At 45.7% G+C, this 13,808-nt stretch overlaps 1 protein-coding gene across 4 annotated transcripts in view; it reads right to left on the bottom strand.

The window, feature by feature from the left end:
- The window catches only part of MERTK (MER proto-oncogene, tyrosine kinase), a 133,453-nt gene that overhangs the window by 94,382 nt on the left and 25,263 nt on the right, over positions 1–13,808 (bottom strand). For 2 of the 4 annotated variants that reach the window (XM_063648554.1, XM_063648555.1), the window contains exons 2-3: positions 12,350–12,549; positions 6,020–6,440 (exon numbers count right to left, since the gene is read on the bottom strand). In XM_063648554.1, the coding sequence (XP_063504624.1) occupies positions 6,020–6,440; positions 12,350–12,431 (503 nt within the window). In that variant the 5' untranslated portion in view covers positions 12,432–12,549. The remainder of the gene's footprint in view (positions 1–6,019; positions 6,441–12,349; positions 12,550–13,808) is intronic. The other 2 variants (XM_054475596.2, XM_063648556.1) reach the window with 1 other exon arrangement.

The raw sequence follows: 13,808 nt of genomic DNA, 5'->3' as shown, positions 1-13,808 counted from the left end.
TACTTAAATGTCCATGAGCTCCTACTATTTCCATCTTTCTTCCCCAAGTTTCAATTAACTGAGGTTTGATTGCAAGATGCGGTTGCTCCTGAGAGGCAGAAGTGTACCTCCCCCAGTCCTGGCGCCAGTTCCTCCTCCTCTAAATTAATACTTCAAGGACAAATCTAAAATCTGAAGGCAAAAGCACCTTACCGCCACTGCACCTGATGTTTGATTTGGCCCTTCCCCTCCATTCTGTTCACAACCATGAGCAAGAGGACAGGGACCAGGTCTGCCCAACTTGCCTCAATGTTCAGCCATCCCTCAGTTAACTATGCAGCCAACAAATAACGAATTGCCGGAAAACACCTTCATGTGCAAGGATGGCCGTTTTGATAACTAGTGTGTACTTGCCTATGTGTATTGATTTTTACAATATCTCTATTTCTTGGTGTCTAAAATGACATCACCAGTGAATGTTACAGCTTTCCTTAGAGTTAATAACTTTATCACAGTCCTTTCTTCCTTTGGAAGGGAGAGAGCTATATGACAGCAGGGGCCACTATGGGAAAGAGGGTGTAAGAGCAACGGAAGGTGTGAGGAGTAACTAAAGCTCTGGGCCATTAGATATGCTAAACCACATCTTCAACTAGGACAGGTGCTGTTTTAGGACCAAAGACCAGATGCTTTCCTTTCTCTTTCCCTTAAATGTAAGACCTGAAACCATATAAACTCTAGAAGAAAACCTAGACAGTACCATTCAGGACACAGACATGGGCAAAGACTTCATGATGAAAACACCAAAAGCAATGGCAACAAAAGCCAAAATTGACAAATGGGATTTAATTAAACTAAAGAGCTTCTGCATAGCAAAAGAAAGTATCATCAGAGTGAACAGGCAACCTACAGAATGCGACAAAATTTCTGCAATCTATCCATCTGACAAAGGGCTAATATCCAGAATCTACAAAGAACTTAAACAAATTTACAAGAAAAAAACAAACAACCCCATCAAAAAGTGGGCAAAGGATAGGAACAGACACTTCTCAAAAGAAGACATTTATGCAGCCAACAAACATATGAAAAAAAGCTCATATTATTGGTCACTGGAGAAATGCAAATCAAAACCACAATGAGATACCATCTCACACCAGTTTAAATGGCGATCATTAAAAAGTCAGGAAGCAACAGACGGTGGAGAGGATGTGGAGAAATAGGAACACTTTTACACTGTTGGTGGGAGTGTACATTAGTTGAACCTTTGTGGAAGACAGTGTGGCAATTCCTCAAGGATCTAGAACCAGAAATACCATTTGACCCAGCAATCCCATTACTGGGTATATACCCAAAGGAGTAGAAATCATTCTACTATAAAGACATATGCACACATATGTTTATTACAGCACCATTCTCAATAGCAAAGACTTGGAATCAATCCAAATGTCCATCAATGATGGACTGCATTAAGAAAATGTGACACATATATACCATGGACTACTATGCAGCCATAAAAAAGGATGAGTTCATGTCCTTTGCAGGGACATGGATGACACTGGAAACCATCATTGTCAGCAAACTAACACAGGAACAGAAAACCAAATATTGCATATTCTCTCACTCATCAGTGGGAATTGAACAATGAGAACACGTGGACACAGGGAAGGGAACTTTCACACATTGGGGCCTGTTGGGGTGGGGGGCTGGGGGAGGGATAGCATTAGGAGAAATACCTAATGTAGATGATAGGTTGATGGGTGTAGCAAAGCACCATGGCACGTGTATACCTATGTAACAAACCTGCACATTCTGCACATGTATCCCAGAACTTAAAGTATAATGAAAAGAAAGATAAACACAGGGTCAGTCTCTAGTAACTCAAGATTGTGCCATATTTAAAGAATGAGTGCAGATACAAAGTATGGGGTACTCAATCTAGAGACCTCATCATGTTAAAAATTCACATAAATTCTGCCTATTCTTATGGGAATTTCTATGTGTGATCCTAATACCTTTTAGAAAAAAAAGGTCCCATGACCAAACTGAAAATACCAGGTGTTTCTCTCTAGAGTCCTTTTGACCCCTGCCAATATACATCCATGTTCTCTTCCCCTAGTGAGTTTAATTGCACACTCTCTTGAATAAATGTAGTCCATATAGATGTCACTAATGGCAACTCCAGCAAAACTGCAGGCTAATGAATTTCTAACGAAATTACATATATTGAAAGCCTAAAACTATTTTTTAACTCTTCACTGTTCCTGGGAGCCACAGTAGATTTCCTTAGGGCCCAGGAGATGTGAGAAGAGAGGTTACTGCAGGTGTGCAAATCAGGCTCCCTGTTTAAGTAAGACTAGCTCACTGCCTAGTGACCCTGCTCATGGGGCTCAGTGTCCTCACCTAAAAAACAATGCACATTTAGCATCTCCAACATCATCCTCTCTTGCCAAGAAATTATATAAATATTTGTCATCTTGATTAAGTAACTATTGACAGAGCAGGAGTATCACCATCTTGGACAAGCACTGTCATTCTAAAGTTCACCTTGATTAAAAACTGCCTAAATCTAAAGGGCATCAGCCTAATGGCTAAGGTCAGCATGACCATAAACCACAAATAACATCTCCAACCAAAAACATTCCAAACCCCTCCCCGACCTGAGACATGCCAGCCCTGAGATAAAGTCCCCTTCGGCCAGAGAGATGTCAGCCCCAAGATAACCTCCCCTCTGACCACAGACATTCCAACCCTGCTATAAACTTCTTCCCAACATATAAACATTCCAAGCTTGTGATAAGCCCCCTGCCCTAAAACTAATATATACTCTTAGTCTATAAAAGATAATGCTCCTCACCAAAATTGGCCAGGAGCCCCTCTCAGGTTTATTTCTCTAAAATAAACCTATCTTTAACTGTTAAGCTGCATTTCGTGTTCTTTCCTCTTTCTTTAACTCTTACAACTATAATTTATTTCATTGAATCACTCTACAGCTACTGTGCCCCTGAACATTATCTTAATAAAGTTGAAGAATCATATACAGGCAAATTTGGTATCATCCTGTATGCTACCTAATTCATCTAAATGCTCATCATGGCCGGGCACAGTGGCTCATGCCTATAATCCCAGCACTTTGGGAGGCTGAGGCGGGTGGATCACGAGGTCAGGAGATCGAGACCATCCTGGCTAACACGGTGAAACCCTGTCTTTACTAAAAATACAAAAACTTGGCCGGGCATGGTGGTGGGCACCTGTAGTCCCAGCTACTTAGGAGGCTGAGGCAGGAGAATGGCGTGAACCTGGGAGGCGGAGTTTGCAGTGAGCCAAGGTTGTGCCACTGTGCTCCAGCCTGGGTGACAGAGCGAGACTCTGTCTCAAAAAAGAAATGCTCATCATTTGCAAAAATTCTGATCACTAAATTTGCTTTCAGGCTTAGTTTGGAGGTCAAATAAGATTTTTCTCCTTTAGAATGAGTTTATATATAATAAGCTGAATACACACAGTAGAATAAATTCTACTCCAAATTTCTAAAGTTCTCAAAATAACACCCAGGTCATCTTCTGCACTCTAAAGAGATGGGTCCAAAACAAGAAACTGACTAATCAAAATTTTAAAACTCTACAATTTAAGTCCTCTGAACAGCTCATGGCATCTGAGAGCAGAAGTAGAGCTGGCAGTCACATGGTCCAATTCCATCTCTTCCTTTGGAAAATAGACTGGGGAAGATGAGGCAGCTCACCCACAGTCATACACGGGCCAAGTCCAGAGAGACAGCAAGGTAGGGCTATGCTCCCCTCCTAGGTGACACCCAATGAGACCAATGTGCCAGCTTGCTGTTCTTGAAATCTTTACTCCTCATTCACTTCTTTTTTTTTTTTTTTTTTTTCTTTTGAGATGGAGTCTTGCTCTGTTGCCAGGCTGGAGTGCAGTGGTGCAATCTTGGCTCACTGCAACCTCCACCTCCCAGGTTCAAGCAATTCTCCTCCCTCAGTCTCCTGAGTATCTGGGACTATAGGCGTGTGCCACCATGCCCAGCTAATTTTCGTATTTTTAGTAGAGACGGGGTTTCACTACGTTGGCCAGGATGGTCTTGATTCTTGACCTCGTGATCCGCCTGCCTCGGTCATTCACTTATTATTAAATGATAGTTTTACTTCTCTCTTCAGAAGCTATGTCTATGTAATTGTAAGACATCTGCTTTTTATAGTTGATGCAGAAAAAATATAGTCAAATCTCCTAAGCAGTCTTAACCACTGGCTGAGAACAGCTGCCAAGAGACCCAGTCAGAGTAATGTAGAAGTTGCATTTTTTGCCTGGAGGCTAAGGGGTTATCCACTAAGCAAGCCTACAACCTGGGGGAAAAAATGTAAAAAAAAAGGCACATCTTGTGGAAGTGTTGCCACACTAACCTGAGTAAGTTAGGTCTGTGGTAATTGTGAGGTGGTTTTCTGAAAAGGAAACAAAATGATTCACTAAAAGTCATGACACAGTATGGGATGGTGCCAAGTATCATGTCACAGAAAGTGAAAATATAACAGATCAAAGAAGGCTCCACTCCAAAGTGGAGGAATTGCAGGAAAAAGGTTCTTGCTTCCATGCTGTGTGGCTCTGACCTCATTTTGTGCTTTTAACAACCACAGGCCAACCCAATTCTAAAACTGTGCATGCAACGAAGTCCTGATGCAAAAAACAAAAACAGAAAAGCAAAACACCTCCTGGCTAAGAGGAAAGAGTGGAGAATACAAAAGGGGTGGTGAGAAGAGAAGCATCTACCTGCCCGTCTGCAGCATTCTGAGACATGACAGCTGGGTCTCTGGGAAAACAGAGTATTCCAGATACAAATCCTGGCTTAGCTTATCCCTGTCACACACAACCCGCCACCTCATCTAGCTTGCTCTTAAAAAACAAAGTGGTGTACTGAGATGATGGTCTGAGGCTTAGGGCCTGTCTCATTTCCAGAGACAGACTTTCCATCTCTTCCTGCCCCACGGTGCACGGGGGCTGCATCAGCACTGGGAGGCGGTGGGGAGAGGTGGAAGGCAGGGGCGGCAGGGTAACTGAAGGAATGAGAGAGCTGCGCTGGTTTTTATTTTTATTTATTTATTTTTTTTGAGACAGGGTCTCACTATGTTGCCCAGGCTGGAATGCAGTGGCTAGTCACAGGTGCAATCCCACTACTGAACAGTGCAGGGGTTTTGACCTGCTCCGTTTCTGACCTGGGCCAGTTCACCCCTCCTTAGGCAACCTGGTGGTCCCCTGCTTTTGGTGGTGGTGGGGGATCCCATATTGATGCAGACACCCAATTGGCATAGCACACTATAGCCCAGAACTCTCTAGCTCAAGCAATTGCACTGTTTAAAAAGCCCCACATGGCCAGGGTGATTTTGACGTCTCCTCCTACCCGGTAAGAAACACTGTTCCCACTCACTGGTAGAGCTCTTGGGTCCAGCTGTACTTGATATGATATGTAGGTCAAGTGGGAAGTAGCCTCCCAGGCCTAGCCCCTGAGTATCTGTTAACCAACAGTTCCAACACTGCCAAGCTCAGATTGAACACACACTGTCAGTTATCCTTCAAATCTCTAAAGGGACCAGTGGTTTGCTTAAATAAAAAACACAAGGCTTTTGCTTTTGAGGCAGCATTAGCATAATGACATTTAAAAAGAAAGGAAGAGGCCTGGCAAGGTGGCTCAGGCCTCTAATCCCAGCACTTTGGGAGGCCGAGGTGGCCGGATCACCCAAGGTCAGGAGTTTGAGACCAGCCTGGGCATCAAAGTGAAACCTCATCTCTGCAAAAAATACAAAAAAAAAAAAAAAAAAAATTAGCTGGGTGTGGTGGTGGGTGCCTGTAATTCCAGCTACGCTGGAGGCTGAGGCAGGAGAATCGTTTGAACTCAGGAGGTGGAGGTTGCAATGAGCTGAGATCGCGCCACTGCACTCCAGCCTGGGCTACAGAGTGATACTCTGTCTCAATAAATAAATAAATAAATGAATAAATAAATAAATATTAAAACTAAAAAAATAAAAAAGGAAGAAAGAACACATACCTGAAGGAAGCGATTATTGCTGTAACTTCATCATCTGGATAAAACTGTGTAATTGCATGATGTGCCCCAAGCAATTCCTTCCCATCTTTCCACCAAGAAATTGTGGTGTCCTGGTATATATTAGGTACACTGATGGAGCAATTAAATTTGACACCTTTATGTTCAGAAAGTATTATGTGTCCAACTGTGTGTTTGAAGGCAAGAGGTGGTAGGGGCTTTGACTCGACAGAGGTCACCTGGGAAATGGCTACATTTCCTGTATGTGGTCTTCCAGGCTGGGTTGGTGAAAACATCAAGGCAGGCTGGTACCCACTGGCGTGAGGAAGGGATAACAGCGGTGTGTGGTCAGTTTGCAGGTTCCCTGGAAAAGGTCCCGGGAATAGCGGGTAAGGCTTGGCTTCTTCCCTTGCTTCAGTGATAGCTGTAAAACAGAACATCCAAATTTTAGCCTTTTAAATAAGAAATTTCCCAAGTAGGTTCCCAACTTCTTAGGCCATGAAGAGAGCACTGGGGTGTCCTCTGTGCCCCAGGAAAAGATAAGCAGAATTCATTAACACACACATCTGGACATATTCTCATTCACCAGTTCATTCGTTTGTAAACTCGCCTCTGGAAGGGTCCTGAAGAAATATAACTACCCCTACCAAAAAAAAAAATTTTCTTATTACTGACTCATTCCAAGTCCTTCATGCCCAACTCAGCAGTATAAGAAGAAGGTGATGACACAGCAGGGCTCAAGGTCACTTTTCTTGGCCAGGCGCGGTGGCTCACACCTGTAATCTTGGCACTTTGGGAGGCAGAGACGGGAGGATCACCTGAGGTCAGGAGTTTGAGACCAGCCTGGCAAACATGGCAAAAACCTGTCTCTACTAAAAATACAAAAATTAGCTGGGCATGGTGGCACATTCCCGTAATCCCAGCTACTCAGGAGGCTGAAGCAGGAGAATAGCTTGAACCTGGGAGGTGGAGGTTACAGTGAGCCAAGGTAGCACCACAACACTCCAGCCTGGGCGACAGAGCAGAGCGAGACCCTGTCTCGAAATAAATAACTTTTCTTACTGTCTGCTCTGTCAGAGACTATGCTGCAAATTTGGCTAATAGTCTTTATAAAGCTGCTCAAGTTTCAAAAAAAAAAAAAAAAAAACCCCAAAAATTAGCTAGATGGGTTGGCATGCATCTGTAGTCCCAGCTACTTGGGGGCTGGGGAAGGAGGATCGCTTGAGCCCAGGACATCAAGGCTGTGGTGAGCCAAGATTGTGCCACTGCACTCCAGCCTGGGTGACAGAGTGAGACCCTATCTCAAAAAAAAAAAAAGAAAAAAAAAAAGCTGCTCATGGCCACAAAGAGATGAGTTTACAATTTTTGTGCCTTAAGAACAAAAAAAGTGTGCTTAAGTTACCAGCTATAGAATACTGAAGCTTCCAGGAAAATGCTTGCTTGCTGGAATAAACCTGGAAATGTTTTTATTTCGTCTGGTCCACAAGTATTTTAGATGGTTTCTGAGCAAGGGAAGGCTCATAATAGCTGTACTTTTAGCTTTCTGAGTGGCATTTTTGGACATAGATTCTACACTGATTGTTATCTGTTCAAATACTTTGGGAGAGAGTGAGTGAGACAGGCGGGTGAGAGAGATATAGGCCCAGCATTCTACGTTATGGGTTGGTGACTGGGGGTACACAGTGGGAGCTCCATCCTTGCTCAAGGGCTGGCCTCCTGCCGTGCTCAGGACATCATGCCCTCCTGGGCTCCTGAGTGTGTTTGTGCAGGGAGTAGGGTGTTCTTTGCTCAGAGTTGTGCCCGATTTAGCAAATAACACAGGATGCCCAGTTAAGCCTGAATTTCAGATGAACAACAAATAATTGTTTTTTAAAGAAACAGGGCCTTCTTGCTCTGTCACCCAGGCTGGAGAGCAGTGGCACAGTAACTCACTGCAACTTCAATCTCCTAGGCTCAAGCGATCCTCCTACCTCAGCCTCCCGAGTAGGTTGGACTATAGGCTCGTGCTACCACGTCCAGCTAGTTTAAAATTTTTTCTTGTAGGGAGGGAGTCTGGCTATGTGCCCAGGCTGGAATTTTTTAAATTTAAGTATTCAGTTAAGTATTTAATTGGCTAATGGGAGATATAAGCAGGAAATCGTGGGGCAGAAGGGAGGGGATCTGGGACTTTTTCCTCTAGCTTCCTCTCTGCCAAGCCACTCTGGACAGCACATATGCCTCAATTGAAGGGCATACCCCTGTCTGGGAGCCCTTGCCATGCAGCACCCTCTCCCATTCCAGCAACTGCTCCCTCCCAGGCCCCTTTGATGTTGGGGGCAACTCTCATGGCTGTTGCCTTTGGGAACTGCCTCCTTAGTGAGTCAGGATCAATGCCAGATAGAAGAGAAGAGATTTTCCTACAAGGACACAGGAAGACTTTTCCTTGTCCTGAGGTCTTGGTGAGTGTGGGAGTGTAGGGCCTTCTGTGTGCTTTAGGGGAGGGCTTTGTGGGTCAGCTGTGGGCTGGCCTGGAGCCCAGCTGTCCAGACAGATGAGTGTGCCGTCATGGGAGTGTTCACTTATGCTAGGGAGTAAAGATCAGGATGACAACACACAGGGACCATTGCCTCTCCAGTCACTCACGGCCCACATGCCAGGCAAACCTTCACAAGGGTGGGCCTCTGCTCTTGGTAGGAGGAGGGGGCTCCCCTTCCTCTGATGTGTGGATGCTTTCTGCAGCAATGCATGTTCTGGCTGTTTGTCTCATGCCTGCAGAGCTCCCTCAAGGGTGCTCTACTTACTCATGTAGGCTTTGTTTTTGTTTGTTTCCTGAGATGGAGTCTCGCTCTGTCGCCAGGCTGGAGTGGAGTGCAGTGGCGCAATCTCAGTTCTCTGCAACCTCCGCCTCCCAGGTTCAAGTGATTTTCCTGCCTCAGCCTCCTGAGTAGCTGGGACTACAGGCGTGCGCCACCATGCCCGGCTAATTTGTGTATTTTTAGTAGAGACGGGGTTTCACCATGTTAGCCAGGATGGTCTTGATCTCTTGACCTCGTGATCTACCCGCCTCGGCCTCCCAAAGTGCTGGGATTACAGGTGTGAGCACGACACTCGGCCCTTTATTCATGTACTTTGAAGCCTTGACAATTCACCTTTGCCACTTGGATGGGCACACTCATCTGTGGTTCTTCCTATTCACTGAGCTACAGAGGACTCAGGAGTTAGGGGTTTAACCCAAATCACTTTTTTCCCCCATTAAATATAGGTCCCTTTCTTAGAAGGCAAAAATGGGAAGTGGGAGAAGCAAATAATACCTTCGTTGGTTTAATTTATTTAAGAATATTTTAAATTTTTAATTAGGAAGTTAACAAATTTGTTGTGAAAAAATTCAAATATTTATTGAAGCATATACAATATAAAATGAAAGTCTGGGGCCGGGCGCAGTGGCTCACGCCTGTAATCCCAGCACTTTGGGGGGCCGAGGCAGGCTGATCATGAGGTCAGGAGATCGAGACCATCCTGGCTAACACGGTGAAACCCCGTCTCTACTAAAAATACAAAAAATTAGCCAGGCATAGTGGCAGACGCGTGTAGTCCCAGCTACTCGGGAGGCTGAGGCAAGAGAATGGCGGAACCCGGGAAGCAGAGCTTGCAGTGAGCTGAGATCGCGCCACTGTACTCTAGCCTGGGGGACAGAGCGAGACTCTGTCTCAGAAAAAAAAAAAAAAAATAATAATAATAATAATAAAGTCTGTTTTGTAAGCCCAACCCTGCAAGATAATAACCTCTGATTACAATTTGGGGTATAATCTTCAGTTTTCCATGAGCCAAGCTGTTCACCAAAGAAAGTGTTAACTTGGTTACAGGCAAGGCCACCCACTAAGGTGACATCACTGAAGTCAGGGAGCCACGAAACCCACCCTGAAATCACTCAACACTCTAGATGGTTTAAAAGATATCTGGGCCAGGCGTGGTAGCTCACGCCTGTAATCCCAGCACTTTGGGAGGCCGAGGCGGGTGGATCACCTGAGGTCAGGAGTTCAAGACCAGCCTGGCCAACATGGTGAAACCCTGTCTCTACTAAAAATACCAAAATTTAGCCAAGCGTAGTGGCAGGTGCCTGTAATCCCAGCTACTCAGGAGGCTGAGACAGGAGAATCGCTTGAACCTGGGAGGCAGAGGTTGTAGTAAGCCAAGATCGCACCATTGCACTCCAGCCTGGGCAACAAGAGTGAAACTCCGTCTCAAAAAAAAAAAAAAAAAAATATATATATATATATATAAAATATATCTGATCTGTACAATTTGATTTACCAGAAGTTGATAGAATGATTTGGTTGCCAACAGATATTTATATAGCACCTCCTGGGTTCAAGATTTGCTATGACAGTCAAATGGAATAAACAAAGAGACTTATTTCAGGAACAGAGCCGCAGTGGGTCCCAGGAGCTAAAGGGGAGATGGACATGGCTAACTGGGGGTGGGGAGGGGAGGCTGCCCATAGCATCAGGGAGGCCTTCTCTGACTAACCTCCTATAGTTAGCACCCCCAGGTTAGGTGCTAGGACCCTTTTGTAATACATCTTACGATTACTCATCCAGTTCTTTCTCCACTGCCGGACTGAAAGCTCCATGATATCTACCACCTACACTACAGCCAGTATGTAGGAGGTGCTCAAAATAGGTTTGTTGAATGAGTGAGTAAAGGATGGATCTGAGGAGGGATGGAGAAGGTGCCTGGGGCTGCCAGGGTCAAAGGTGGTGGGAAACTGAAGAGACAGGAAGTAGCCCAACCAGTTTGGGAACAGCAATTTAGCTGAAGAATAGAGCTACTCTGCTAGAACAAAAATGGGAGATAAACCAAAATTAAGGTGAATGTGGAGAGCCCTGAATCCCAGCCGAGGCAGGAGAAGTTCTGGGAAGGCTTCTGAGCAAGGGAGAGCAAGGCTCAGAGCTAGGCTTGATGAGGGGCATTCTGGCACCAGCAACTGGCTGAGTAGGAGGAAGAAGAGCAGGAAGTGGGAACCTTCCAGGAAGGCAGTGAAGACCTGACTACAGGGGCAGTCAGCGAGGAGTAGGAAGGATACAGGAGACCGCGAAGAGGTGGCTGACAGCAACAGCATCCTCACTACTGCCAGTGTTCCACAAAGGAAAGTCAGTCTGACACCAAATATTGAGGAAAGACGCGATCCTGGCATAAAGGTGAGTTCTCAGGAGTGGACGACAGCTGGTAGCTCGAGGCTGCTCAGGCTCAGTTTGCTCACAGGGAAAGTGGGGATGGCAACCATGGTGCCTCATAGGGTTGCCAACGAGAATAAAGGAGTTATTACTGTCTGGATCACAGTAAGCACTCAATGTTAGCTATTATTTTAATTATTTTCTCATTTTATTATGAGTTAGTAAAAATCTTCCATGGTCTAACCCTTGAGAACTGTTGGGACTGAGACTGGGCCCCCACGTGGCTGGTGAGATTGGTGAGGCTCGTACTGCACAATTTTAGGGGAGTGGTATTGACATTCACATCGTTGTTGGCTGTATAAATTGTTCTTTAGAGCTGTGCAACGCATAACCTCACCAGCCCTATGTGGGGGCCCTGGGTGATTATACAAAATGTTTAGGAAAAAAAGCCAAAACAAAAACCATTCCAAGATTTTGGACCCAAGGGTTGGGGCAATGATGAATTAGAAATTATATTTTAAGTTGCTAAATTTTTCATTGTTTCTATTACTTTGGTTGTATAACATATCTTTTCCCCGTTTTTCCCCCACAGAAGTGGAATACTCTCAAAATTATTTTTGGGGAGTGATTGCGGATGAATTCAGACTGAAAGGCTTACCCACATCAAAGACAATGCAAATGTGGTCCTTTCTACACAGCACATGGAGAAGTGGGGTGCCTCTGGTTGTAATTTGGGCGGAATTCACAAGAAATCTCCACCTTATCCCTCCCACCTTCTTCCAGGATTGCTTCCTCATGTGGACTGGATGAACAGCTGGAGTGGAATTTTAACTTCACACAAACGAGTGCTGCTAAGCTGCCTTGGATCACCAGCCTCCCACTCAGGTCCCAGAGTAGCCGCCCAGGTGCTCCAGCAGCTGCATTTACCAACTCCACGGGCCACTCCATCCAGTCCTGGACTTGTGTGGTGCAGCACCCCTGCCCTGTGCCCATGTGTTTCCAATCACCATGCAGCCCTTGACCAGAGCCCTAATGTCCACTTCTTAAAGTCAGGGCTTTTGTCTCCATCATCTTTCTCCAGCACCCAGCACAGGAGATGCCCACGGGACATGATTAGTGAATGTTTATTCACATACTGCCCATTTTTCTGTGTGAGTTTGCCCTGTTTTTCTGAACATACTTGTCTGTAACTTCCTTGAAGGCTGGAGGTGGCATCGTCTGAACCCACCATGATGATTGGCATGGTCACATGCAGCAAACATTTACAGAATAAACGGGTGTGACGTGCAGAGGTCCTGAAGGGTGAGCAGGGAAGAGAGGTGGTCCAGGCAAGGACACTGCTGTGGCTGGAGGCAGAACTTGAAGAGGCTGTCAGCATGCCTATGACACATAATTACAGTGGCTCAGACATTTAGGGACTTTGTGAATAGTCTCTTAGATTCAAAACTGGTTCATTAGGGCATGCTAGTAAAGAACGTTATTTTCCATGTGATCAACTAGTGCACCCTATCCTCAAATCCATGAATCCTTGCTGAGCACTTGTCAAATGCAGTGTGCAAAGGCAGATGGGCTGGTGGGCAGTGCTGCTCAGAGGTTAGCTAGCAGCTTTGCAGTCAGAGGACTGAGGCCCACCCAGTCCCTCACCACCTCAAGGTATGGCCTCAGGAAAGCTCTATAACTTCTTTGAACTCTTGTGAGGACAAGAGGTTCTCAGCAGTAGGAGCTGATAGACATCGAGTCCACCAGCACACTCCAAAGATATTGGCTGACATGGCTGTTATTGGCTTGCATCTGAACCCTGGCCTGCTGGCCACCTAAAGTAGGAATTTCTAAAGCCAGGTCTGGGCCCTGCGGGGATAAGGGCTGAGTTTAATCAGTGATGTCTGTCTTGGACAATGCATGGGACAGGGCAATACTAGAGTAATATAATTGCCAGCCATGAGTGAGAGGAAAAAATATACATCAGGCTTGGGATGCGAAGGGCTCTCAGCTCTAAGGCATCTCTCAGTCTCTCTAGGGATGGTCTCCACAAGCCTTTCCTAACATGAGCTCCTTTGATTTTCTTGAAGCTTGGTGATCACAGCCCAAGGTGATCACCAAGGTGAATAAAGAAAGCAGCAGCAACTAAAATTGCAGGTCCCATGATAGTGGGTGGGGATGTGGCAGCAAGCAGCCTCCCTGGCCCTGGAGTCCCTCCATGCTGTGGGAAGAGGGCTGAGCAGGGCAGGTGGCAGCCCTCTGGGACTGAGGGTGCTGGCTGGTGAACCCTGTTCAGTTCCACCCCACCCCAGCCACCCCAGGATGCTGTGTGCCATCAGCCTGCTTTATGATCCCAGGCACCTGGGAAGAGAGAGGACTAGCTCCTCTACCAGAGTTACAGTAACGGCAGGAGTGAGTGCCAGTCTGGGGGACCCATTACTCCTGCTCTTTCTATTCATTCCCCAACAATAAAATGGGCAGAAGCATCAGTTGAGCTCTCTAAAGTTCAGCCTCAAACTCAAGAGGCCCAGGCTAGGCATGGTGGCCCCCAGCACTTTGGGAGGCCAAAGCAGGAGGATTGCTTGAGTCCAGGAATTCAAGATCAACCTGGGCAACAGTGAGAAAAGTCTCTACCAAAAATAAAAATAAAATAAAAACGA

Source organism: Pongo pygmaeus, chromosome 12 (genome assembly GCF_028885625.2).
Source record: "Pongo pygmaeus isolate AG05252 chromosome 12, NHGRI_mPonPyg2-v2.0_pri, whole genome shotgun sequence".
NCBI lineage: Eukaryota > Metazoa > Chordata > Mammalia > Primates > Hominidae > Pongo > Pongo pygmaeus.
Note: the sequence above shows the minus strand (reverse complement) of the source record. Positions and strands in the feature narration are given on the sequence as shown.